Source organism: Lemur catta, chromosome 14, assembly GCF_020740605.2.
Source record: "Lemur catta isolate mLemCat1 chromosome 14, mLemCat1.pri, whole genome shotgun sequence".
Taxonomy (NCBI): Eukaryota; Metazoa; Chordata; class Mammalia; order Primates; family Lemuridae; genus Lemur; species Lemur catta.
This window is the reverse complement of record NC_059141.1, coordinates 24,573,897-24,601,687: the sequence shown is the minus strand read 5'-3', so window position 1 is coordinate 24,601,687 and position 27,791 is coordinate 24,573,897. Positions and strand designations below refer to the sequence as shown.

Below are 27,791 nucleotides of genomic sequence, written 5' to 3'. Positions count from 1 at the left end.
AGAAGGGGGAACGCAAGTGGCAGGAGTAGAAGCGTAAACCTGGGAAATTTCCCGGACCAATGGGGAAGCAGTGGGGCCGGCAAGGAATTGCTGCCGGGTAGGAGCTCACGGAGAGGCGCCTTACTGCTGAAGTAGAAGGCCATCTCCAAGCCAAGCCTTCCCCAGGCTGCAGCTCAGATACACTGAAGTGTGTACCGGCTACACATGGGGCCATGATGCGTGGCCATCTCCAACCCCCAGCAGGGGCCCCCAGCCCAGGCAAGATCTGAATCTCCGCCGCCTCCAGCCTACGCGCGCCGGGGGCATACACGTGGTGACCTGCCTGGGGCTGGGTTCCCGGCTCCGGCTCCTCCTCCCTCCAGCTCCTGCTCGGCTTTCTGCAGTATCACGTGCAGCCGCGCCGGGTGCAGGATGGCGGCGGCGGCGGCGGCGGCAGCAGCAGCGGTGGGTGTCAGGCTCCGGCACTGCTGCAGCCGAGGCGCTGTGCTCTTGCTCTTCTTTTCTCTCTCTCCTCGGACCCCGGCTGCCGCCGCTTGGCTGCTGGGCCTGCGGCCCGAGGACACCGCTGGAGGCCGCGTGTCCCTGGAAGGAGGCACCCTGCGTGCGGCCGAAGGCACCAGCTTCCTCCTGCGCGTCTATTTCCAGCCCGGACCCGAGGCGCCGGCCGCGCGGGTGCCCGCACCCACCCTCTCCCCGGGGGAGAACGGCACCGGCGACTGGACTCCGCGGCTAGTGTTTATCGAGGAGCCCCCGGGCGGCAGCGGCGTAGCGCCCAGTGCGGTACCCACGCGGCCCCCGGGACCGCAGCGCTGCCGTGAGCAGAGCGACTGGGCATCGGACGTGGAGGTCCTGGGCCCTCTGCGCCCCGGGGGCGTGGCGGGCTCAGCCCTGGTCCAGGTGCGGGTGCGGGAGCTGCGCAAGGGCGAAGCGGAGCGGGGCGGCGCGGGCGGTGGCGGGAAGCTCTTCTCGCTGTGCGCCTGGGATGGGCGCGCTTGGCACCACCACGGCGCCGCCGGCGGCTTCCTGCTGCGCGTCCGCCCGCGACTCTACGGCCCGGGCGGGGACTTGCTGGCCCCCCCTTGGCTGCGGGCGCTCGGGGCGCTCCTCCTGCTCGCTCTGTCCGCCCTGTTCAGCGGCCTGCGCCTGAGCCTGCTCTCGCTGGACCCGGTGGAGTTACGGGTGCTGCGGAACAGCGGCTCGCCAGCGGAGCAGGAGCAGGCGCGCCGCGTGCAGGCCGTGCGCGGCAGGGGGACCCATCTGCTGTGCACCCTGCTCCTGGGCCAAGCCGGAGCCAACGCGGCCCTGGCGGGCTGGCTTTATGCTTCCCTGCCGCCGGGCGTCGGGGGCACAGAGGAAGACTACAGCGAGGTGGGGATTCACTTCCCATGGCTGCCTGCGCTCGTGTGCACCGGCGCCGTGTTCCTGGGCGCTGAAATCTGCCCCTACTCTGTGTGTTCGCGGCACGGGCTGGCCATCGCCTCGCACAGCGTGTGCCTGACCCGGCTTCTGATGGTGGCCGCCTTCCCCGTGTGCTACCCGCTGGGCCGCCTGCTGGATTGGGCACTGCGCCAGGAGATCAGCACCTTCTACACGAGGGAGAAGCTGCTGGAGACGCTGCGGGCCGCAGACCCCTACAGCGACCTCGTGAAGGAAGAGCTCAACATTATACAGGGCGCCCTGGAGCTGCGCACCAAGGTGGTGGAGGAGGTGCTGACCCCCCTCGGAGACTGCTTCATGCTGCGCTCTGACGCGGTGCTCGACTTCGCCACTGTCTCCGAGATCCTGCGCAGCGGCTACACTCGCATCCCGGTGTACGAGGGCGACCAGCGGCACAACATTGTGGACATTTTGTTTGTCAAGGACTTGGCTTTCGTGGACCCCGACGACTGCACCCCACTCCTCACCGTCACCCGCTTCTACAACCGGCCCCTGCACTGCGTCTTCAATGATACCCGGCTGGACACCGTGCTGGAGGAGTTTAAGAAGGGTGAGCAGTGGTCTGTCTCCTCCCCCAACTCTTATCCCCTTCAAAGGTATCATCATCCTTTCATAACCATGTGAGGCTTTAGGTACCCAAAGCAATTTCTCTCCTGTGGTACCAAAAATTCAAGGAAGACCCTATCTCTTGGCTTCCTCGATATTTTCACCTCACTTCTCTCTACTTTCTTCGCAGCTGACTGAGCCCCAGTGCTCTTCTCCTTTGCTTGGCTCACAAGACACACCATATTCCTCACTCATTCTGTTTCCTGAGTATTTTCCAGGGCCTACCAAGTGCCAGGTATTGTGTAGGTGGGACTGTGGGGATAGCCCTTAGAGGTCAGTGTATAGCTCCTCACTCATTATAGAGGGCACCCCTACAGATTCCGCTAACAAGCAACCTTTGCTTTAAACTCCCAGCGCTGGAAGCTCACTATTTCCAGAGCAAACTAACTCCATTGCTGGACAGCTCCAGCTTCTGACAGTGTCACATGGAGCAGAAATTTATGTCTCCAGAGCCTCCAAGTTCTGCCCTTCAAGTCATATAGAGTGAGCCTGTTAGACATTCTTCCCCATATTTAACTTTGCATCATTCATTCAACGTATATTAAGTACGCAGGTGGGGATTAAAAGTTGACTAAGGCAGTGGAGTCCTTGTACTCCTGGGAACTTGTCCTGTGAAATAGGATAGATCTGGAGCTGAGGAAATATTCTGACAAGAGAAGACCCTAGAAAACATGCATATCCAAATGAGTGGGGTTTCCTTCAGTGCAGTCACCATCCCCACTCCCACCCTCAAACGTAATGTCATGCCTATAACATGTTTACTTCATGTCTGGGGTTTGTTTTTGCAAACCACGTTCTGGGGTTGAGTACAAATTCACTCAAGAAAAGTCAGCCTAGATACTTTAGAGTCAATCCTTTTGGCATTACGCAGTTTAACTGTTCCCCTAATTCACCAGATTGTTGTTGAAAATCAAATCTATTTTCAAGAGTCAACATTGAGAGCACTCCAAAGACTATCTCACAAACCCTAAAAGGAACTTGACATAATTAAATAATAATGACATGATAGAATAAGGATAGGACTTTCCAGAATGATTATTTTAAAAGAGGCACCCGTATGTACATATCAGTTGGCATGTTATTAAAAACAGAAAGCAAAATTAAAAAAAACAAATCTCTTACTTTAGAATTAGGCTTCAAATGTAGTTTCCCTGTGGCTCGCAGGACTCTAATTTGTGCATTTTGTAGACGTTTTATTTGTCGAAAATTCAGTCTCATTACCTATCATCACAAGTAGTCTTCAGGATGTTGAATACAGAGAGAAATCTGGGATCTTCCTCCACCAATATTTTGAAATCATGTTAAATATTAAAATGTAGCCTGAGAAGGGGGAAACTGTCTAAAAAAGTTACTTTCAGTCTCAGATTTGGGGAGAGAACAGCTCCAGATTTTGTGTTGGTATTATGAGAAGGGGAGAGAAATGTGTGTATGGCAGCTATTTTAGCCCAATTTGGGCTGCTGTTTTACCCTCTTCTATCTCCCCTAATCCTTGCATTAATAGTTCTCACTGCACTTTGAGGTTCATTCATCCTGTCTTAGAATTATATTTTGTGTATCCTACAGAAGTAGGGTCTTGGATCTGGGCATTAAATGTGTGAAAAATCTGTATTAGTTTGCAAGGGCTGTCATAACAAAATACCACCAAGTGGCTGAAACAGCAAAATTTTATTTTGTCACGGTTCTGGAGGCCAGTAATCCAAGATCAAGGTGTCTGGCAGGTTTGGTTTCTTCTGAAGCCCCTCTCCTTGGCTTGCAGACATGCTATTTCCTCTGTGTATGTGCATCCCTGATGCCTCCTCATGTGTCCAATTTTCTCCTCTTATAAGGACATCAGTCAGATTGGATTAGGGCCCATTCTAATAGCCTCATTTTAACTCATTCACCTCTTACAGGTGATAGTTAAGATAGAGAGCAGTTAAGATAATGTCTCCACTGGGCACAATGGGCTCATGCATCTAATTGCAGCACTTTGGGAGGCTGAGGTGGGAGGATTGCTTGAGGCCAGCGAGATCAGCCTGGGCAACATAGTGAGACCTCATCTACAAAAAATTTAAAAAGTTATACAGGTGTGGTGATGTGTGCCTGTAGTCCCAGCTCCTCAGGAGGCTGAGGTGGGAGGATCACTTGAGCCCAGGAGTTTGAGGCTGCAGTAAGATGTGATTGTGCCACTGCACTCCAGCCTGGGAAACAGAGCGAAACCCTATCCAAAAAAAAATAGTGTCTCATTGTCCTGTGTTGCCAGAAGACATTTTTAATGAAACTCCTGTGAGCCCATTCTTTCATTCATTTAATATTTATTATCTATACAGCTTTAAGCAATAGGGGAGGCAAGGCTGTCCTCAGGAGGTTAACAGCCTAGAGGGCATACAGTGTTAGAATAAGAGCAATCGTTAGAAGTAGAAATTGTGTCATTAACCTTTTTTATCCCTAGCACCTTGCACAGTGCCATACATAGTAGGCTGCTCAAAAAATTGATATTGATCTGAAACGAGTCCCTGTACAAAATTTCTAAATCTGGTCTGAAAAAAAGCTTGTTAAGTGTTCCAGTAATAGTTAGCTTGTAGTTAGGTAGATTGCTAAGGAGAAGCAAGCCATTACACTGAACACCATGCCAAGGAAGATATTTCAGAGCCTTCCTACTTCCTCAAAGTATGGTCCACGAACCAGCAGCATGAGTTTCACGTGGGAGCTTATTAGAAATGCCTCCCTCTAAATACACTAAGTGGAAATCTGCATTTTAACAAGCCCCCAGATGGCTCATGTGTACATTAAAGTTTGAGAAGCATTTCTTTTAGAGAACCCTTATTAACAGTGCTTGATAGATCTACTTAGAGTACAAGGAGTAATTAACAAGGTGGCTATTCTCAGGCTCCAACTCTTATAATGCAGTGGTCAGTTTCTATACAAGTTATTTTTGTGCTAGGTTAGGAGAGGAAAGCTGAGTTGAGCTGCTTTTTTTTACGTTTAAAAATAACTTTTTAAGCAAGTCTTTAATAGCTCTTCCATTTCCCTCACTTCCTTGTATCTCAAGTAAATTAACTACCTAAACAAATCCCTTAAGAGGCAGAAGAGGAAAATGATAATACTAATAAGAGCACAGTTACCATTAATTGAGCAACAACTCTGCCAGGCACCACACCAGAAACCCTTTACATATTCAAAAGAACCCTCCTGAGTAGGTATTATTAACTCCATTTTACAGAAGAAGAAACTAAAGCTCAGATCAATAACATCACTTGCTCAACTTTCCATAGCTAATAACTGACTGAATTGTGATTTGAACTAGGTCTGTAGGACCCCAAAGCCTGTTCTTTTTTCTCTATGACACCAGTCTTGTTTTTTCCTTTATCCTGGAATTCTTGCCACCGACAGAATTCAAAGGTGGCCTTTTCACCTTTGACTGATTCATGTCTGGCTGATTCACCTCTGGTTTCTGCAGGTTAGAAATGTAGCTTTGATAATTACAATAATTGCTAATATGTATATTGTACTTCACAGAACATTTCTATATACCTTCTCTTATCCACTCTTTAAAACAACGCTGTAGTTATAGGTGACAGTCCTAAGACCCAGAAAAGTTATTTGGTCTAAGATCATCATTCAACTATTAATAGTATATTGCAAGGCCCGAATTCAGGGCCCAGGTCATGTAACTCCAAAGCTCTTTGTCCATATGGGATGTTATCTCTATATTTCTTATGAGTTGCAGGTCTTTAGGAGTAGGGAAAAGGAAAATGGTCTTTCCAGCTAGTGTGCTAGCTTTACAAAAGGGAATAGTATTTCTCCCCACTGGACTGTGAGTTCCGTGAGGGCAGAGAATGAATCTTATTTACTTTGTATTCTCAGGACAAGCACAGTGGCCAACATGGCTAGGGGATGTGTAAACATTTCTTGGATAAATGGTGTTAAATAGCTAATCCTGTATTTCTATGTTTGAGTACAGTTAACCCTAAGTACAGAATAATTACTATTATTCCACTGACCACAGCAAATCTCCCCTCTTCCTCTTGGTGGGTCTCTGTCCTAATTAATGGCACCACTGTCCCTCCAGTCTGCCTCCCTCACTACTAAGACAATGATTAACAAGATGCAATATTTTACCAGGAAGAATAAGCATTCCATTGATTAATTCTATAAAAACCTGCCAAGACGTTGGTGCTATATTCTTTGTCTTCCTTAAAAGAAAAAGTTGTTTTCATTCAGAGTTATGTTTCACTGGTATAATTAGATGTAATGTTCTTTAAAATGTTTTAAATAATAATTAGCAAAAATTAGAATTACATGTTTACCTTCTAAATAATAGAGCACATAGTAAACAAAGCATAGTTCTTCATGTACAGGGAGAAAGAGTGAAAAGACACAAGGAAAAGTGAAGTAATTATGTAATATGGTAAAATTGTGGGGTTTTTTTTTCTTTAAACATTTTCATTATAATTGTTATAATATTACACAATATTCCTTTTCTTTTTTCAGCCTGGCAAAAGAAATGCCAGGTAACAATAGAATCCAAGCTGGAAAGGGTACTAAAAAACCTGAGAGAGAACCTAATTTGCCCTTACTTTTTTGGATTTAGTTATCTTTTCCAGGCCATACCAGCCTTCATAGTCAGACTATCTTTTTATCTAATCTAAATCCCACAGGCTGCAGTTAAATTCTATTTCTTTTTATTATCTTTCATAATGTCTCTTTTATTTGAAGAATGTCATAGCTCATCTGTTCCATTTTTAACCACCAAATACATTTGGTTGTGTTTCTGGCTCCCTTAAAGCTTTCGGGTGTCTCAGAAGAGGGTCTGTGGGTTTTCCTAGTATTCTTCTAAACTGGTTTACCTCTAGGCCCACATTTGGGGATCCCTGGACCTTCAATAACAACTCTCAATTCTCCTCTTATTTTCTACTATGTGTTCCTTTCCAAATAGAGATTCTTCCTAATTCTTCTTCCCTCCTTCCCTCTCTTCCTTCCTCCATATATCGCATGGGCATTATTCCATGCCAGGCCTGTGATTGGCACAGGAGATGCAGCATGGACAAGACGAACACCATTCCTGCCCTCCTGGGGCTTGCGGTTGAGTAGGGAGAGAAACATTAGCTAAGAAATAATTATAAACTGTGGTAAGTGAGTTGAAGAAAAAGTATAGGGAGCTATAACAGCATATAATAGGGGCCCCTGACGTGGTGTTATGGGTAAAAATAGACTCCCCCTTCCCCAAGTGGTATTTGAGCTGAATCCTTAAAAGTGGTAAGAAGTTCATCAGAGGAGGAGGAAGAGCTCCAGGGGAAGGGAGCAGACGTGCAAAGGCCCTGAGGAAGACAGGCCAGAGCGGGTGCCACGTGGCCCCCTGGGCTGTGTAACATCCACTAGGGAAAGCACCACCTCTCCCAGCCATCCTTCCCTCTGCCCCCGGTGACTGTCGAGTGTCGGGGCAATTCAGTTCAGTAACACGCACTGAGTACCAGGGCTCTGGCAGGTAGACGTGGATATAAATGTGGGTTGACCCTTCTGTGCAGGAACATGAAGGGAGGAAGGGCCCTGATAGAAATGACAGTACAAGGCAGCCTGGGGTATAGGCAGAGGCAGCCAGAAAGCATCTGCGGGTAATAAGGGAAGGGAGAAATAAGTCCCTGAATGATCTGGGAAAACTCTGAGAAAGTAGAATTTCAGTTTGGCCTTGAAAGGAGAGGAACTCTGATAAGCAATTATGAAGGGAAAGAGCATTCCAGCTGAGGCAGGAGTTTAAACTAGAAACATAAAGGCGGAGGAGGAGCTGGCGCTGCATTTAAATTGCTGGTAAAGCCATTATCATAATGATGCTTTTCTTCCAGCAAAATGGGGAACTAGGCAGACGGGAGATTTGTCAGACATAATTTTTTTTCCTTTCAAATGCCGAAACTGTATGTTTTAACCGTTTTTGATGATATTTCTAACATGTTTTATACCCATTCCTGTTTTCCTTAACAAAGGATCCTAAATTAACTTAATCTTTTCTTGATGACGCAGGATCATGGTCATGAGAATGTAGTTATTTTATGCTGTATTATAAAGCCATTGTCTGTCTACTGTTAAATTTTTTCTCTGTCTTCTGGCTGACAGCTGTTAGTTCTCTCTGAGTCTGCCTTCAGCAAATCCTGCTCCCCAGTTGCCTTCATAAAACCACTGTTCCTGTGTGCATCTCACTTACAGCTTCTATTTAACTGAGAAACCAAGTAAATACCCATGTTGAGAATCACATGCCTGATATACAATAAGCTTCAATAAATACTTGCTGGATAAATGATTAATTAATTAGGTTTTGACTGAGAGGCTAGGGTATGGAGTTGGTATAGGGACCAGGGACAGTTCCTTCTGGGACCAGATTCAAAGCCATGCAGAATCAAACCTCCAGATAATGGCTGTTACCCTGCTATTTTTGCAGTGTTGCTTAGCAAGCCAAACTGCCAACCAGCTTCAATTCTAGTGACTAACAGCTATTTTTTCATGCCCTGGTGATGTTTGTTACCATGGTGCTCTGGATGACATGGTTGATTTTTTTATAATTGCCTTTTAGTGGCTCAAGAAATTCTTTTGTGATAAAGGTGTTGATTATTTCCTATAAAGTAGAGCAGGACAATTACCACAAAGTGCAGCCCTTTAAAAAAAAATGAGAAAGGCACAGTTTTGTTTTTCCAAATCAAGGTGGTTGCTGCAAGGATCTGTAGGATAACATTTTTGTGTTTCTCTTCCTGATTTGGCAGACAATGATGTTATTTGATTGTATAGATAAAAACCACTTAGCATGCGAAAAAGTAGCTTTTACTCACCTCATTCCAAAGGAGTTCTTCCATATTAAGATATAAATATTAGGAGCTCAGAGCCCTTTGTAGACAGAAGAGGCTCTAACTGTTGTCACTGTTAAAATTCTCTTATATATTATCACAAAGAAGCATCTTGTAAAACCAAGCTGTTTTTGTAGCCCAGGGCTGTTTAGACTTAAAGCATAGAATTTTAGAGCCAGAAAAGGAACCTTGGCAATCACGTGGTCCCATCCTTTAATTTAAAGGTTGAGAAAACAGGCTCAGAAAGGACAAATAGTAAAAATAGCAATGATAATCCCTTATAGTTGCAAAGCCTTTACATTTATTTATTGGCAAATAAAAAATATGACCATATAAACAAATATCACAGTCATATAAACAAAATTTCTCATTCAGCGATTCATTTTGTGTTCACTGTGAATATGAGGTCAGCATTTTTTTTCCTGTTTTGTATATGAGGCACCTAGGTTCCAAAGATTCAAGTGTCTTGCTCAATGTTAGTGACCGAGGTGGAACTACAACCCACATCTGTGACTTGCTGTCTCAGACCGGGGAGACTAGGACACACAGGGTCCCAGAGGCCTGGACCTGGGTCCCACCTCCTTTGCTTACTAGCTGTGACTGCGGCAGGTCACTCTACCACTCTAAGACTTTTCTTTCTTCTTCTTAAAAGGGAAATAATGATACTACTTTCTAAGTCTACTATGAAGGTAAAGATAATTCCCTTGTAGCACTTAGGACACTCCACCTTTCACTTCTTACCTCCCTGATCTATGCAAATGAATTGTATATAGTTAGTCATCTTATGTAACCAGTCCTTTCTCTGATTCAGCCCATGTAAAACTCACTGTATATAATAAGAAAACAAAATTGAGAGCTGTTTGCTTTGGATAGGGCCCAGGAGACCAAAACTGAACTGTCGTAGGTTCCTTATATTTCTTTTATCCTGTCATCAGTTAGAATGAGGTTTCCTTCCCCATCACTCTGCCCTTCCTCAGACATCTCAGGCAAATAAAAAAAAAGACCATATGAACAAACATCAGAGCCATATAAACAAAACCCCTCAAAGCTCCAAGCAGTCTATAGAATAAAATATATATCAGGCTAAACATAGGAAGGATTGGACCAGAAGGCAGAAGTATAGTGGGGAGGTGGGATTGCGACTCCCTTCCCCTTCCCAGTTCAGTGACCTTCTCCTCCCTTGCTAACGTGCTGATGAGGTGCTGGGCATTAGCTCTGCCTGTTCCTGCAGCCTCTGGACATTAACAAAATATGTTCCCATTGCCCTTAATACATCAGGGATAGTAAACCTGAGATTTGGCCTGAAACGTGGAGTCTGCCTTGTGTTGGAAGGGGCATAGGCTGGGGAGGCAGACAGACCTGGGCTTGTTCCTGGCTCCATCACACACTAATGGTTGCCCTTGGACAAGTCACTTATTTTTCTAACTCTTGGTTTCCTCATCTCCATATTAGTAATAACAGTCCCCATTTTGCAGAGATATTACACAGACTAGAAGTAACATATGTACCTAGTGTACAATAGGTATTGTGGTCACCACTATGGCAAACCTTAGAAAATGGAGTAAATGTTGACCCATGCTCTTGGGAGTCAGCTTGGTTTAGATTTGAAAAAAAAAAGTGTGGAGAACACTGGAGTCACTTAGGCTGTCTTCACCTGCAATGAGAACTTTCAAAAGGGTGGGTTTTAAAGTCATTTCAGGTGTCTAACTTGCTTCAAATAGAGTCCCTGAGAGCCCACATATCTCACTTCTTCCAGAGACTAGCCTAGTTTGACCACAGCCCAGAACTAACCAATCTGCTGGATGACTAAGGGCAGCCCTGTTTGCCTTTCAGTGTGTCTACCTCATATCTGAGGTTAGTTGGTGGCCTGAGAATGACACCATCTGCCAAAGATTAGCCAAATCATTCAGGGTCACCATGATGATTTAAAAAAATTTTTTTTTTGTTTAAAATATCCTAAGCAATAGCAGAAACCATGGGGATTTTTAAGCAGGGAATCCTGGTTATGTTTAGTCTGAACCTGGAGAGAGTCAAACTGTCACTCTAGGCAGCTTCCAAAACCAACTCTGTGTTTGATAGGCCTGGGGTTAAAGTATCCAGTCTTGTCTAGTTGGGTCTTGAAGCTTTCCACAAACCCTAGCCAGGGTGGGCCCTATTCAGTTCCCTGAGTTCAAATTTTGTCTCTACCGTTTATTAACTAAGTATCCTTGGACCAGTTATTTTATAAATGGGGAATAAGCACAGTACATTTTGATAGAATAGTGGGAAAGAAAGCAAAGTATATACCAAAAATCCATCAGGGCCTTTAGTGCCAGGAACAAGAGTTCAGAAACTATCCTCCTCAGTAACTGGTACATGTTATTGAGATGGGGAGTAAACTCATATCTCACAAATGCAGAGTTTGGGGGACAGTTAATCTCATTTTAGTATATGGAATGGATTAGAGCTAAAAAAAAAAAAAAAACACGAAGAGGATTGGTTAGGATATTAGTGCAGTTGTCCAAGATAGAATGAGGGCATGGAAATTAAGAACACTTGGAATTGTAAGGGGGACAAAAATCTGAAACTTTACCTTCTGACCATGCCTTCCCAGTCCCCTTTACTGGTTCTGCCTACATCATATCTGCTGATACATCCTCAGCACCTGGAACAGTGCCTACTCTTATCAGATGCTCAAATATTTGTTGCAGGAATGTTGCATTTTTGTGACCTCTAAATGTTGGAGTGCCTCAGGGCTCAGAAATGGATCTCTTCTCTGTCTACTCTCACTCCCATGTTGATCTCATTCATTCTCCCAAAGATATCATCAACCCGATCTCCAGACTTATATTTCTAACTTGACATCTCTACTTGGAGGTTGAAAAGGCATCTCAAACTTAAACTTGTCCTAATCTGAGCTCCTGCTCTTTTTGCCATACCTACTCCTTATACAACATTCCCAAACTCTGTAAACTGCAGTTCCACTCCTCTAGTTGTTCAGACCAAAACTTCTTTTATATTTCACCCCACATCCAGTCCTCCTGTAGGCTCTGCTTTTAAACTTGTCTAGAGAATCTGACAGCATCTCTCCACCTGCACTCCTGCAATCCAGTCCAAGCCACCAATCATCTCTCATTTGGATTATTGCCAGAGCTTCCTATCAGGTCTCCCTGCTTTCACCTCTGCCCGCTTTGTGTCTATTCTTAACAGAGCAGCTAGAGAGTTCCTTTTAAAACATAAGTCAAATCATGTCACTTTTTTGCAAAAAAAAAAAAAAAACACAAACACAAAATTCTATAATGGTTTCTTTATGTCACTTAGCATAAGACACAAAGGCCTTCCAGGCTCTATCACATCTTACTTCCCCAACTCCTCACCTTCCTGACCTTGGCTCCCACTAATATCTACAACCACCACACTGGCCTCCTTGCCATTCCTCAAGCACATCAGTCACACTCTCAACTCAGGGCCCTAGCATCTTGTTCTACTGCAGAGATATCCCCCAGATACCAATGAACCTCCCTACCTCACCACCTCTGGAACCTTATTCAAACATCACCTTCTCAGGGAGTTTGTCCCTGGTAACCCCTACCTGAAATTGTCACACCTGCTCACTTACTCCCATATACTCCCTCCTTGTTCTTCTCCTTAGTATTGTGCTATATATTTTATATATTTATCTGGCTTATTATCTCTCACCTCCACTTACAAGAGTGTAATCTGCAGGAGGAAAATGATTTTGTGCACTGTGTTCATTGCTGCGTTTTGAGTGCCTAGAAGAATACTGTGTGTGGTAAGCATTCAATAAATACTTGTTGTTGAAGAATAAAGGAAGAAGAATTGGAATAATCTGGGGATTTTTTCTAAATAGCAGTAAAGGAAAAGGTAAAAGATGACTCTTGGGTTTGCCTCTGGGTAACTAGAAGGCTGATGGTGCCATTTATTGTAGTGAAGAGTGGGGAAGAGCAGGGATGGTGGGTCTTGAAGATTAGGAGTTTCTGTTTGGGTAAGTGACTGACAAGACAGGACAGCTCAGGCAAAATGTCTAAAACAGGATGAGAGTTCAAAACAGACACTGATGTTAAGATATAGATCTAGTTCCCAATAAAGGTGATGGTGATATTTAAAGTGATGGACTCTTTTGGAATCTTTAACTGAGCAAGAAAAGCAGGGGATCCAAAACCAGAGCGGAGATTCTTATTACAACTACAATTGCTCATTAGAATTACTGAAGGAAGTTTTAAACATCCCAGTGTCCTGACCACACCTCAATTAGATCAGAATTCCTGTGGGTGGGACATAGGCAGTAATAGGTTTGAAAGCTTCTCGGGTAATTCCAACATGCAGCCAGGGTTGAGAATCACTGAGCTAGAGTCTTTAAGATATATATATATCTGCAGCTGAGGATAAAATAAAGGAATCCAAAATGGAAACAGAAATATCAGTCATAAGTGTGGGAAGAAAACCAAGATAGTATTGACCAGTGCTTGTACTCAAATGTGCATGAGAATCACCTGGAGATCTTGATGAAATGCAGATTCCGATTCAAAGAGCTAAGATAGGGGCCTGAACTTCTGCGTCTCTCACAAGCTCCCCAGTGATGCCAGTGCTTCTGATTCAGAGACCACACTTTGAGTAGCCAGTGTCAAGGACAGTGCTTCTCAAACTTTAGTATGCATAAGAATCACCTGGAGAGCTCCTTAAAACAACTGTCCGGGCCCCACTTCACCCCCCAATCCTGATTCTATAGGGAAGGGGTGGGGCCCCAGAACTTGCATTTTGAACAGCACTCAGGTAGTGTTCATGCTGCTGCTCTGAGGAACTCTGTTTCAGTGATAGTGAGGTACCAAGACCATGGCAAGAAAGAGGAGACACTCAATATTGCCTACCAAATGAAAAAAGATGCTGCAGGGACACCAGGGAGATGACGAACGCAGCAAAAGCCGCTGTATTTTACAAGGTGAAGGTCATGAGTGAGGCAAAAACCATAAGACCATAAAATGATTTCTGCTTTCCTTAGTTCTCTGTTTCCAAGCAATATGCTTTCCTCCTGGCTTCTATTATTAATAATATATTCTATCTTGGGAACAGTTACCTTACCAAAGTGCTGTAGCTATTTTTGAAAGAGAGGAAAGCAAATCAATTATTTGCTTTTTTCCCCCCAAGGCATCGGTGGTATGCTAACGGGGTTCTGGAGAGCTTTTCTGTCTGGATGTGCCTAAACCATATCAAGCAGATGAGGCTGTATTTATTAAAGACCTTTGGAGGATATTTGAGCTTCTTCAAATACCAAGATATAGTTGTAATGTTGCTACCGCTGCCTAATTTTCTGTCTTTTTAAAGCAGAGCTTTCAACCTCAACAGTATTGATGTTTGGGGCCAGATAATTCTTCGTTGTGGGAGGCTGTCCTGTGCATTGTAGCACGTTTAGCTTCATCCCTGGCCTCTAGCCACTAAATGCCAGTAGCATCCCCTGCCCCAAGTTGTGACAACCAAAATTGTCTCCAAACATTGCCAAATGTCCCCAGGGCAGCGGCAGGGAACCCGACTGAGAACCACTACTTTAAAAGCAACATCTGAAAACCTCATCACTCTACTACGAAATCCAACTTATATTTTGGGTATGTGGATACCAGGTAGTGATGTGATAATACGACAGAGCCTTAGGCAGACCACTAGCAGTAACCAGTACTAGGACTGACCTTTGGATTCTTGGGGCAACAGAAAGGACCAGTTTGACTTTAAATAATGGGAAATTTTACTGACCTCAGACATGCCAAGAGCCTAATAGGTAATGCAGTACCTCAAGCCTGTCTCAGAGATTATTGGTACAAAGGCCTCAAGAGTCCCCTTCCCAAGACCAGTGATGAACAGTCAACAACTACTTTTTTCCCCATGTCAACAAAATACCATACCCACCCACATCATATGAGAGAAAGCATCGATCAACTTGCCACTGCAACCGCACTTTGTTCCAGGAGGTTCATTTCTGTCTTTTCATGAGTACTTAGCATCTTGTGACCCTTAAACCAGGTGCACTGAAGGGACCAGAATTTACTAGACATCTCAGTACTTGTTTCCCTTCCTCATACTTAGAGTGACATAAAGCCTACCCATAAGCCAGTGGTTTTCATTTTCAAACTTTAGCCTGCACCAAGACCACAGATTACTGGGATGTACTTTCAGAAATTCTGATTCACTAGGTCTGGAGTGGGGCCTGTGAATTTGCTTTTCTAATTCTCGAATGACATGGATGCTGATGTCCAGGGGCTGACCACACTTTGAGAACCATTGCTATTAACCAAGATAGTTCTCAACTTTGGCTGGACATTACCTGGGGAACATTTTAAGCTATTTATGCCATGGCCCTATCCCAAACCAAAGCAATCAGAATCTCTGGATGTGAGATCTAGTTTGTAGAATGTATTTAAAACTTTTCAGGTAATTCTAATGTACAGTCAGCATTGAGAACCATTGAGCTAGGTGAAATGCATTCCAAAGCATTGGGAGTGGAGGGTCTTACCAAGTAGCCCTGTTTAATAGAGGCAAGATGGGTCACTATAAATATCACTTAATCCTGGAGAGGCATGACTCTAACCCTTGATGCTTTGTTGACAATTACTTTTCCATTTCCACTCAAAACGGTCCTAACACTGTAGTCTAAACAAAGCTCAAGCCACAAGGCTCTACTTTGTGTCTCAACAGGGTATGGGCAGGATTGGAGATAGAGGTTGTAAATCAGAGGCTAGGAGGAAGTAGTCAAGGCTTCAGGGAAGCAAACCAAGGCTTAAGGAGCCCATGGCTGCTAGAAATCAGGAAAGGCAACTGTCAGCAAGCCAAGCCATCAGGACAGTGCTGGGCTTCTGGTGAGACTGATCACCAAGAACATGGCAGGAATTCAAGCCAGAGGCCAGAGATCTGCCATTGCCAATTCAGAAGAGCAGTGAGCCCAGAGTAAAATATGCTCCTTACAACTCAGAGACAGATGTAGCCTTCATTTTTTGAAAGTGTATTCCCATAAAATTCACTGTTTCTTTACCTTTCAACTCAGCTCAGAGATTTCCCATTGATGTTCAGTGCCACAGTGGAATGCTCAAGAGACATGTAAAATTACCTCATAAAGTAGTAACACTCGAGAGTTTTCTATCTAAAGAAGTATCTTTTGCCTCTGCTGTATCTTAATATGCCCTTGGACTTAGCGGGCTTAAAATTTATCACTTTATTTTTGGTATTTTTAGCAACTAGAAGGGTGATTTTTCCAGGGCCCCAGTTGTTTTGAACTTGCCTCGTGCTGAGAGTGTGCAGAGCAAATCACTTAGCTTAGTCTACTCTTCAACATCTGGAGCTCAGCATGGCTTTGCTGTTCTCCATGTGTGATCTTGTTTGCAGTGATGATCCTAAGGTAAAACGGTCATCCCCCCTACCAAGGAAAATAGTCACCAAGTGAGATAGAACCCTTTAATGGAAGTTGAGAAAGAGGTTAACTTGTTTAAGAATATGAATAAGACACGTTTCTCAGTAGATTCTGGAGAAAGCTGGGAGCTTATCCAATCATTTCTGATTCACACAATGAGGGTTACAGGAAGTTCCCAAGAACATCTCACGAGCTCCAACACTCTTCTGTACTCCGTATAAAGTCTTGACAGACTGTGAAGTTCAGCAGAAATGATAATGATCATCATCATTATTAGCCCAAAGTATTTCACAGCCATCCCACTTTTCTAGAAAGTTGGAGGGAAACCGGGACTGTTGAACTAACAGTTGTAAGAAGGCATTTGAGAATTTCTGCTAGTCTGCAGAGAGATGGCTCAACGGGAAAGGCCACAGATTCTACTCACAGAATCCCCTAGGAGGGCAGACAAGGAGAATAGATGAAATCTAAGCCACTCCCCCAAGTATGCCATTAGAAAGTAAACACAACACTCATGCATGGGAGGGGAAATAATGCACGTCAGAAACCAGCATTTGCCCAGAGAAAGATGGAAACACTTGGGAAATTGGAGCTCCACTGCTCCAGTTTGACCCAGTTTAGGAGTTTTAAATACTCACAATCATCCCTCAAAGTTGATGAGGTCTCTGGTAAAAGATGTGAACCTACTACGTCCAAAGCTGGCAACTCTCTGTTCCCAAATTCTCCCCTTCCCATCTGTGATCAATCCCTCAGCCCTGTTCACCATTTCTACCTGCACAGAAATAATGTGGTGCCTTCTCCCCCATTTCTGGTCTGATGGCCTCACCCGTGTCCACTTTTGGTTTCTACATCCTAGAGCACAAACTGATGATGAGTGCTCTCACATTAACATTTTACCAGCATTGCTACCCATATCCAAATCAGTGTTGCTCTTTCATTTCAGCTATTCTCCTTTTATAAAGCAGTCTCTACTTTTACTACCTGTGTGTAGGTTATAACTTTCAGCCCCACCAATTTCCTGCTCATTCAGGCGTGTTTTTTTTTTAAATTGGCTCTTTTCAAAAATAACAGCTTCATTGAGACAAAATTCACATACCATAAAATTCAGCCTTTTAAAATGCACAAATTAATGGGTTTCAGTATATACAGAGATGTGCAAGCATCCCTACTATCTAATTCCAGAAGATTTCATCACCCATAAAGGAATCCTGGCCCACTAGTAGTCAGTCCCCACATCCTCCTTTCCCCAGCTGCCGGCAACCATGAATTTACTTTCTTCCTCTGTAGGTTAGTCTATTCTGGAAATCTCACATAAGTGGAATCACACAACATGTGGCCTTTTGTGTCTGGCTTCTTTCACTAATGCTTTCAAGGATCATCCATGTTGTAGCACATACTCCACTCCTTTTTATGGCAGAATAATATTCCATTATATGGGTATGCCACATTTTGTTTATTTGGAAACATTTGGAATGTTTCCACTTTTTGCCAATTAGGAATATTGCTGCTCTGAACATTTGTGTACAAATTATTGTATGTACATACGTTTCCATTTTTCTAGGAGTTAAATTGCTTGGGTCATATGATCATTTTATGTTTAGCATTTTGAGAAACTGCCAGACTGTTTTCCCAAATAGGTGAATCATTTTACAATCCCATCAGCAATGTCTGAGGATTTCAATTTTTTCACATCCTTACCAACATTTGTTATTACCTTTTATGATAGCCATCCTAGTGGGTATAAAGTGGTACCTCATGGCATCCTGATTTGAATTTCCTTAATGATGGTGATATTAAGCATCTTTTAATGTGTTTATTGACTACTTATGTATCTTCCTTGGAGAAATATCTATTCAAATCCTTTGCTCACTTTTTAATTGAGCTGTATTTTTATGAGTCGCAATATTTCTTTACGTATTCTGGATGCGAGCCCTTTATCTGATGATTTGCAAATGTCTTCTATTCTGGGAGTTGTCTTTTTTCTTTCTCAATGACGTCCTTTGATGCATAAACATTTCTAATTTTGGTGAAGTCCAATTTATCTATTTTTTTCCCTTCAATTGTGCTGTTGGTGTCCTAAGAAACCATTGCCTACTCTAAGGACACAAAGATTTACTCCTATGTTTTCTTCTAAGAGTTTTATAGTTTTCACTCTTATGTAAAAAGCTATCTTTTTATAGGTTGTAGGATTTTAACTCATATTTCCTTAATGAGGATGATGAACCAGGTGCTATTCTAGATTCTGGGGAAACAGAGGTAAGTAGAACAGAGCTGTTGCTCTCAGGGAACTTACCTCCTGGTGAGGGGGTCACATATAAATAGAAAACAAGAACAGGGTGAAATAATGTGTATAATGCCTGACACTGTGCCTGGCCCCTAGAGTGTGTATAGCAAACGGAAGCTTCAATAATAATAATAGCTACTACTTTGGGTATTACAAAGTGCTGTGGCAGCGGGGAGTGACTAATTTTTCTATGCCTAAAGATTAGCTTCACTTGGGGCCACCCCCAAATACCTTTGGGGCCCAGAAAGAGGATGGGTGCAGACATAGGGCTCTTAAAAGTCCAGGCTTTTTGAGAAAGGAAGAAACTCAGCTATGTGTGTCATGGGAACAGCTGGTTCTCTCGTCCCTTTGAATGTTGCTTAGAACAGGGTTATATATGATCCCTGTCCCAGTCTGTCCCTAAGAAAGGACGGCTGCCTTCATTTGTTTGTAGAAGATCTCTACAGGTTTGGGAGGGAATCTTAGAGGCTTAATAAATTTTAAAATGTTTCTAAATAGATTACATAAGTACATCGTCTTGAATATTGTATAATTAAGACTTTAAATTTCTCTTCCCTGTTGATAACATAGTGTGTCCTCAAATTGAACTTTTATAGTACAAAGCAATGGTGGCTTTTAAAGTTTTTGATATTTTACAGCATTAATGTTAATTTATTTAATTCCATCATCTGAACTAATTATTTTAGTGAGAGGAAGTATAGCTGTATTATACATATTCTAGGCTCCATGTTATAAAAAATAACCAATTATAGAAAAAAATTTTAAGAAGTCACTTTTCCAAGTTTTTCCATTATACTAGTCATTTGTTTTGTCATCTGCTAGCACATGTTAGCAGAAAAGTGAGAACAAGTGCCATAAGTTAAGAAAAATGTGTTGGAAATGAAAAACTTTAAATTGAGCACATTTTAACAATTAACATAACCTAATTTAAGCTTCAAAGTACTTCAGTCCAGTTGGGTTGGAGGCAGTTGTTTCAAAGAAGGGTAATTTTAGAACCACCGGTGCAGAGTTTAAATTTTACTTTAAACACATAGTATTTTATCAATTAAAAAAAACAAGCATTTTAGTATCTGATTTTGATATCATCTACTGTACAAACTATGGGTGTTTATTCAGTCTTCAGTTCAGACAGTACTGATTGGCTGTTTGATATATTAGAGGGAGTCCTGTTTAAATTTATGATCTTTTGTCCTAAAAGAGCTCATGATCTGAGGAAGAAACGCTATCTAGCGTAGGACACATACATTGCTAGTTATAAGAAGAAACACACTGATAAATGCTCTAATGGAGTTATCAAAGATTTAGGAGCACAAAGCAAGGAAAGGTTGGTTTAGAATGGGGCAAGTCTGCTGGCCCCTCAAAGGGCCAGCAGAGATGGGGTGGGGGAAGGCAATAGTGTGAGCAAAGATTTAGAAAGTGTACACGGAGGGAACTGAGGAAGTGACAGTAACCTGGGTCACCTGGAGTGTAGACTGATGAGGATGGAGCAGAGCATACAGTAAGAAAGATCAGGAAGAGCCACATTGTGCAGTCTTGATAATACCAAACCAGTGAGTCTGGACTTGATTCTGTAAGCACTAGGGAGACATGGAGGGTTTTTGAGGAGGGCTCTGGCATGATCAGATCAGTTTAGAAATAGGTTGAAGGTGGGGGGAAAATTAGAGACCATTCTTGGGTGATACAAATGCCATCTTTTCAATTTCAGTTAAAAAAAATCCCAATCTTTTGATTTGAGATATTTGATACAGAAATTCATGTATTTAAATTTTAACGGTTAATTATGACTCTGGCAAACTGCTCCTCTTGTCTGATATTTTTGGCAGTGACCAAGCCAGAGCTTATAAAGGGTAACACTGATAAAGCATGAACTTTCTTCTTTTTTTTTGTTAAAAATAACATCTGAGTCAGTACCCCAGATTTTTTCCTTAAATGTCTCTTAGCCAAAGAAAAGAACCACCCAGATTTTCATTTTAGAAACAGGACCAGGAAATGCATCTATACAGCCGAAGAAAACAAATTGATGTGAAACAGAACTATTAGATAAGATTTCAGTCCCTAGGTTAGAACTGAACCTAGTTACCTGGGTTTGCGGTCCAGCTCTGCATCTTACAGGCTGTATCACTTTAGGCATGTTGCTTAACTACTCTGTGCCTCAGTTCTTCCACCTGTAAAATGTGGATACTAGTAGTCGCATCAGTCGTTGTTATGAGGATTAAATTGATACATATAAAGTGTTATGAATGGTGCCTGGCACAGAGTAAGAGCTCAATAAATGTGAACTATTATTACTCAGTTGTTGGGCAATAAAAATGAAGTGTCTGCTTGTGACACATTATAGTTGACAAAGCCTTTTCACATATCCACCAGGTCTTTTGAGCTCTACAATCACCTTACGAGTACTGGTCACTCTAGTTACCATTGCTGCTAACAAACCACCCCAAAACTTAGAGGCATAAAACAAAAAATGTTTTATTATGCTCACAGATTCTGTGAGTTCAGAATTCCAAAAATGCACTGTGGCAATGATTTACGTCTGCTTCACAGTGTCTGGGGCTGCAACTGGAGACAGCTTGAAAGGCTGGGGATGGAAGGGACCGGGCTGGATCAGCTGACACTGGCAGATCCACTTCTCTAAGAGAGTTTCTTTGCTAACCTGGTACCTTGGTGGGATGGCTGGAAGGCTGGGCTCAGCTGGGACTGTCACTTCAGCACCTACAGATGGCCTCTCCACCTTGGTGACCTCAGGGTAGTGGCCAGACTTCTTACAGTGTTCTCACAGCAGAAGCTGTCTGCCTTTTATGGCCTAGTCTGGGAAGTCCCATAGCAGACACTTCCCATCCTCTTTTGGTTGAAGCAGTCACAAGCCTGCCCGATTCAAGGAAGGGGATGTAGACCACACCTCTCCATGGGAGGCACAGCAAAGAATTTGGGGGCTATGTTTTAAAATCACCACACTAGGATTATTCCCTACTTCTAGATGAGAGATTGCAACTCAGTAGATATTAAATTATTTTCCCAGGGATAGTAACTGGGATAGTTAAGGGGAAGCGGTGTTTAGGGGAGAAGAATGACTTCTAACATAATTATTCTGACTCTACATTCTTGTTCTTTCAATTAGATTATTTAGCCTCCTTAAGCTAATATATACTTTCTAATATGTCAAAGTTTAAAGAAAAAAATTTTACTGGCTTTGGGAATAGTAGTAACTTCCCTAGAAAGAAACAGAGATCTAAAGTATAAGGTGTGCATAAGAGCTTGCATACAAACTTCATATTTTAAAGAGGTCTTGATATGAGTTCAATCCTCAGATTGGTCAGACATCATTTTCTGAGGAAAGATCTCAAGAAAGATATCAGAAAATGTCTCAGATACTTAAAGTGGTTTGGTTTGTTCTCCAGGAAAATCTCACCTGGCCATTGTCCAGCGGGTGAATAATGAGGGCGAAGGGGACCCATTCTATGAGGTGATGGGCATCGTCACGCTGGAGGATATCATAGAGGAGATCATCAAGTCGGAGATCCTGGACGAGACTGATCTCTACAGTAAGTGCACGGCCTTGGCCATTCTACAAGGTCATTCTCCAAGGTCATTCTCCAAGGTCATCTTATTTGCCTCCAAGACTCTCAGGTACAGCTTAGTTTGACATGTAGAAAGGGTGTCAGGGCACTGATGTGTGTCAGCCACCTGTGCCAGGTACTGGCGTGGCAGGGTACCCTGGCTAGAATCACCTGAGTCACTGGGAACAGGCTAGCTAAGTGTTTATCACAGGAACTGAGCCAAGACTGAAAAGGAGACCTCCTGGCCTGAAAGGGACTAAAGGAAACAAAGTGTACCCAGGATGGTGCCCAGAGGCCTCTCTGCCCTTGGTTCTAGCCCCTGTGTTGTTCCTGTTCTGTCTCTTTGTCCACCTAGATGCAGACTCCAGCAGCCCCTGGGGCTCCACTCACAGTCCACTGACACCAGAACATTAGTGAGCAGTGGGGACTGTCATGAGATTGCCCACCCCCAACCTAAGCCAGAAGCTTAAATAACTCTTCTCAGACATGCTCTGCCCTCTTGTGCCTTTCAGCCACACCACCCTGGGTTTCTCATTTTCCCCCTCCCCTAGACCTGTCACCAGGGTCCCTGCTCCTCCTGTTCCTGCCCCCTCTCTTGTCTTCTCACCCTCCTACCCAAACCCCCTCAGGAACAACATGGACTCTTGTATGCTGATAGTGACTTTGTGTTACTGAACCTTTTCAAAGCTTTGCTTGCACACATTACAAAGGCGTGCTTTGTCTCTGGGATGGGAGTGTTATCTAAGTGCATGGGAGGCCCTAGGCCAGGAAGTGTTTCCTCCCCAGAATTTCATCTCATGAGGCAATCATCCCTCTTTCTCCCTCAGATAACACATTTTAGGCCTCTGTCCTGAGTTTGCTAGAAGCAGCCTTTCAGAAACTGGCTCCTGGACAATGGCCAGGTGGAAAGAGCTTTGGTACCATAAGGCAGTGAGTGGCGCAGAATGAGTGTCCTCCCTTTGGACTAAGAAGAGATCAAGCCTAAAAGGTGGGCCACGCCGTGCAAAAACTAGCAGGAGTGTCACAGCGCCCCCGCTCCAGGAACCTGGTATTGCTGTGCTGCGGGCCTGAGTGAGCTCAGAAACACCCTCTCCCTCCCCTGCCTCTGTCCACCTCTCTTGCTTTAGAATTCCCGGGAGTCTCAGTAGATAACTGGTGAAGACATTCACGCAAAGGGCTTCGTGGCTGATAGTAGTCTAAATGAGTGAGCTCCTCCCAGAGCACTTGTTTGTACAACCTTCGTGCTCCAAACACCTGCTATTAAAATCAAAGGAATGAAGGGGAGATCAGAGGAATGATTCCCTAGTGATGAAATGTTAAGTGTCATTCTGATGGAGAGAGAGAGGGGATATTTAGGCAAACATATCACGCAGATCAGAGGATTGCTCACCAGTGAGAGCAAAAGAGCTGGGTCTTATCCCTGTATTTACTACTCTCTTGCTGAAGCTCTTTCTGCAGGAGGGTTTTTCCACCCTTTTTAATGAGCTGCCAGCAGGATTCTCTAAGACCTGTGAAAAGGCCAAGGAGCCAGGAGTACTGTGTTTCTTCTTGCATGACCCTGACTTCTTACATGATCCATTCACCTGGGTCTGGATCCACTGTTGCAACCCAAGCAAAAGGAGTGTCCAAGCAGGGGCCAGGTGACTATGGAGGCTGAGTCAGAGGCAGGCCACAAAAGAGCTGCATGGGTGGAAGGGCATTCTTCCTCTTCTAGAAGGAAACCCAAAGGATCTGGCAGACACAAGCTCCAAAAGGAGAGGAGCTTACCAGGGAGCCAGATCCTGGGGCCCAATTTCCCTGCCCTGGGGGCTCATTCCCTATCATTCCTGCCTGCACTAGAAGTCCCCTCCACCCTGTTTTTCTCCAGGCCAAGTTTGGAGAAAACTTAAATCCCTTTCCCTGTTCCCCTTAGTGCAGCTGAGATAGGCTAGCAGTTTCAAAATTTAACTCAAAACTCAAAGATAACAAAAGAGAAATGACCAAAGAAAACGTTCCCCCCACCAAAAAAGAAAAAATTATATATATATATATATATATATATATCTACATATATATATATATATTTAAAGTTAAATTGGAAAAAGGAAATTTTCTCAACCAGTAATCACATGTCCAATATATAGGCTCTTGGGGGGGTTCCATGCCCTCCCTGCCTGAGGCCCCTACCCAGAGAACCCACTTTTATAGATTATATATCCATTCCTATTTTCTCTCCTCTCCTCTTCCTTGTATTTCCCCTGATTCTCTCCCAGTGGAGGGGCTGGAGTTGAAGCAGGAGAATTGGGAGTGGTAAGAGGTGGCGACCACCCTCATCCCTTGAGTGGCATCCTCAGGAACCACTCAGAGCCTGGTTTAAAGCAGCAGGAGGAGACCAGGTGAGCCCAGTTCTGGGGATAGGAGGGGGACAGAGGCAGAAATCCCAGGGCCCCACCAATATTCTTGATGCTAAGAATACAAGTTCCTCAAGTTTGTATGACTTTATAAAACCACTTTCACAGGTAGTTTCTGGTTAAAGTTTCCGAATAACTGTACAAGATGAGTAGAAGCACTATTATTGAATACTATTAACCTTGTATAGACTAAAACAAACAAAAACTCTGAGGCTTAGAGAGGTTGTACAGCCAGTAAGTAGGCGAGCCAGCCCCAGAATCCTGGATTTGGATGTCCCGAGCCATCTTTCCCCCTTTTCCTCTATACCCCAGCTAAGTGTCAATAACACAGAGATGATGATGGCGATCTCCCACTGCCTGTCCCTCACCAACATCCTTCCACTCCATGGAAAAGAGGTGTTGTAATGTCACCTAAAGTTGACATTGCAGAAATGTGTAGGCTTCCAGAGGATTTATCTGTCACTGTGGCTCTGGGAAAGCCTCCAAAGACCAACAGTGATTCTAAGAGAGCTGCAATCTGTCCCCTGTGACTCTGCAGCTGACAATCGGAAAAAGCAGAGGGTCCCGCACCGGGAAAGGAAGCGGCATGACTTCTCCTTGTTTAAGCTTTCTGACACGGAGATGCGGGTGAAGATCTCACCACAGCTTCTGCTGGCCACACACCGCTTCATGGCTACAGGTAGGACTCTCCCACCTGAGTCTCCACCCCAGAGTAGCTAAAGCAGAATCTCTAGAGTGGGACCCAGGTACCAATGATTGTTCATACCTTCCAACCTAATTCCAGTGTGCAGCAGGACTGAGAACCACTCTGCTAGGAAGGAGGCTGCCTTAGCTAGAGTAACAGATGCCACCTACTGTCACGTTGAGAAGATCGCGGCTGATCTTCCAGGGGAGGAAGTGAATACAATCCAACTCTCTCTTCTACAGAGGAAAGAGCTAAAGAAACCACTGCTGCACTTTTCCCTTTGTCCACATGCTTCTTGCCTGGAGCCTGAGGCCATCCCCTGTCCTGTTAGAGTTGGGGTACCCCAGAGTATTTGTCGGGGAACGAGGAAGGAAAGGCCTTGTCCTACCCAGCAACAAGACTCTGGGGCCCAGTACCCTCCAGAAGTAACACAGGCCTGTGAGCTATGAATCCTTAAAATACAAAAGTGGATTGTGAATCTCTGGGTCTTTAGAAAGTAGAAAAGGTGAGAGAATCCAAAAATAAACTCCTTCTTGTGAAGAAGATAAAGTTTGTCTTTGAACCCACTGACCTCCATGCCTAGTTAATGTGCTGACCTAGAGTGATCATATCCATCACTAAGATGAATAATTAATTAATCTGTCATATATTTATTAAGTATATAATGAGAGCTAGCCTTGTTCCAGGTGCCAAAAAGAAAATTTTAAGTTGGAGCTTCTTTAAAGGAGAATTTTCAACGTGTTATCTAGGTTCTGAATATAGATTTCTTTTAACTACTGGCTGTCTGAGTTCCCAGAGCAAAGCAGCTGTATCTGTTTGGTATAATATTTAATGTATGTAATAATATATGTTAATATGTAAATATGATGCTTCACATTATTAATAACTTATTTAAATAATTACCTGACTTGGGATTTCATTTCATTCAGCAGATATATGTTATACAAATAAGCCAGATTAAATTCTCTGTATTTCATTGGATTATAGCCTTTAAGCCTATGTTGTTCACTTGGCTTAGTTATCCATGCCCAATTTTAAATAAAAGAGAAAATTAATAACAAAACTGACATTTCCAAAATGGTGACCTGTTTCTCCTGAGATGCCAGTGCAGGGACACATCCCCCCAGAGGGCACAAGGAAGGCCCTGAGATGCACATTTGGGTTTAGGATCCCCCACCAGAAGGACCGTAGAAGCTCTGCCAGCCTGGTGCCCAGGAGCGTGAATGGGCTAGTTGTGCCCGCTGTGACTCCCCCGAGCTGCCGCTGCTGGCATAGGTGGGACCTGGGGGGTGTTGATTCCTCCCTGCCTCCCACCCTCCCCTAGAGGTGGAGCCCTTCAAGTCTCTGTACCTTTCGGAGAAGATCCTGCTCCGGCTCCTGAAACATCCCAACGTGATCCAGGAACTGAAGTTTGATGAGAAGAACAAGAAGGCCCCAGAACACTACCTCTACCAGCGCAACCGCCCCGTGGACTACTTTGTGCTGCTTCTGCAGGTGAGTAGGAAAGCCAGGGAACTTGTAGGAGTGAGACAAGGACATGTCCAGGTGAAGAGGAGAGCCATGCCTCCCTCAGCGCCAGGTTCCAAAACTTGGCTGCCTCAGGAACAGGGCCAGTTGGGGTGGGCATTTGTGCATAACCCACAGGAGGGCCATGGAAGACTGGTGGGATCTTTGATGACATTTAGTCAGACCCCTCACCTATGTTTGGGGTGGGGTGAGTCCCTCTCCAATAGAGGGGTTCTGCTTCTGAACTTCCAAAACTGCTGCCCTATAGAGTCCCTAATAACTTCTTTGTCTCTGATTGAACATCCCCCAAAATGAAACTGTCCACTCCTCCTAAACTGTAGACAATTCTTGTTTAAACCCTCTGTCAAGCTGGACTCTCACCACCTCTGACTTCTACGGTGGTCCTGGCTGTGCTTTCTGGTGGCGCGTGGGACACGTTCATTCTCTCTGCTGCATTTCAGCCTTTGCAGTCCCTGGAATCGTCTCCCCCTTAAGAGGACCAGGAAGGGGAAAAGATGACTGAGTGAAAGAAGTGCAGCATCTTCCCAGTACCCACATAAGTACGATCACTTTCTGCCCTGCGTGCCTGGATAGGCCTGTCTTAAATAAGTGTCAGGCGTGGTTCCAGCTTGTAACTGCCGGTATCCCATCCTGCTCCACCATTAGCTCCATCACTGCTTCCCTGTCTCTTCCCAACAGAATCTTACGGCCCCTAAATACAGTGATTGTTTTAAAATCTTGATTAAGCTCACATTAACCTAGAAATGGTCTTTGTTACAGTCCATCTCCAACCTCTCTGCTTTTACATTACGATTTGCCTCACATATATCCTCGCAAAGGGCCTCAATAAAATGACTTTGCTTCTCCAGAAACCGAGTCACATTCTTCACTGTGGGAAATTAAGAAGTTTCCTGTTACATTGTTTATATAGCATAATGAACACACACAATCTACTGTCTTGTGCTTAATACAAATTTAACAGTTTTCAAGTAAGATATGGAGAGAATAAAATGCAGTAGCAAGGCTCAGAAATCGGAAAGATCTAGCTTTAAAATTCCAACGTTGCTATTTCCTAACTAACGTAGACCAAGTTATTTAACCTCTCAGAGCCTCAAAATTGATTT

General features: G+C 43.9%; 1 protein-coding gene across 1 annotated transcript in view; it reads left to right on the top strand.

The window, feature by feature from the left end:
* The first annotated feature begins 411 nt into the window (after positions 1 to 411).
* Positions 412 to 27,791, top strand: part of CNNM1 (cyclin and CBS domain divalent metal cation transport mediator 1) — a 50,746-nt gene continuing 23,366 nt past the window's right edge. Inside the window, exons 1-4 of the mRNA XM_045567904.1 lie at positions 412 to 1,987; positions 21,928 to 22,071; positions 25,015 to 25,155; positions 26,486 to 26,655. Of these exons, the coding sequence (XP_045423860.1) occupies positions 412 to 1,987; positions 21,928 to 22,071; positions 25,015 to 25,155; positions 26,486 to 26,655 (2,031 nt within the window). The remainder of the gene's footprint in view (positions 1,988 to 21,927; positions 22,072 to 25,014; positions 25,156 to 26,485; positions 26,656 to 27,791) is intronic.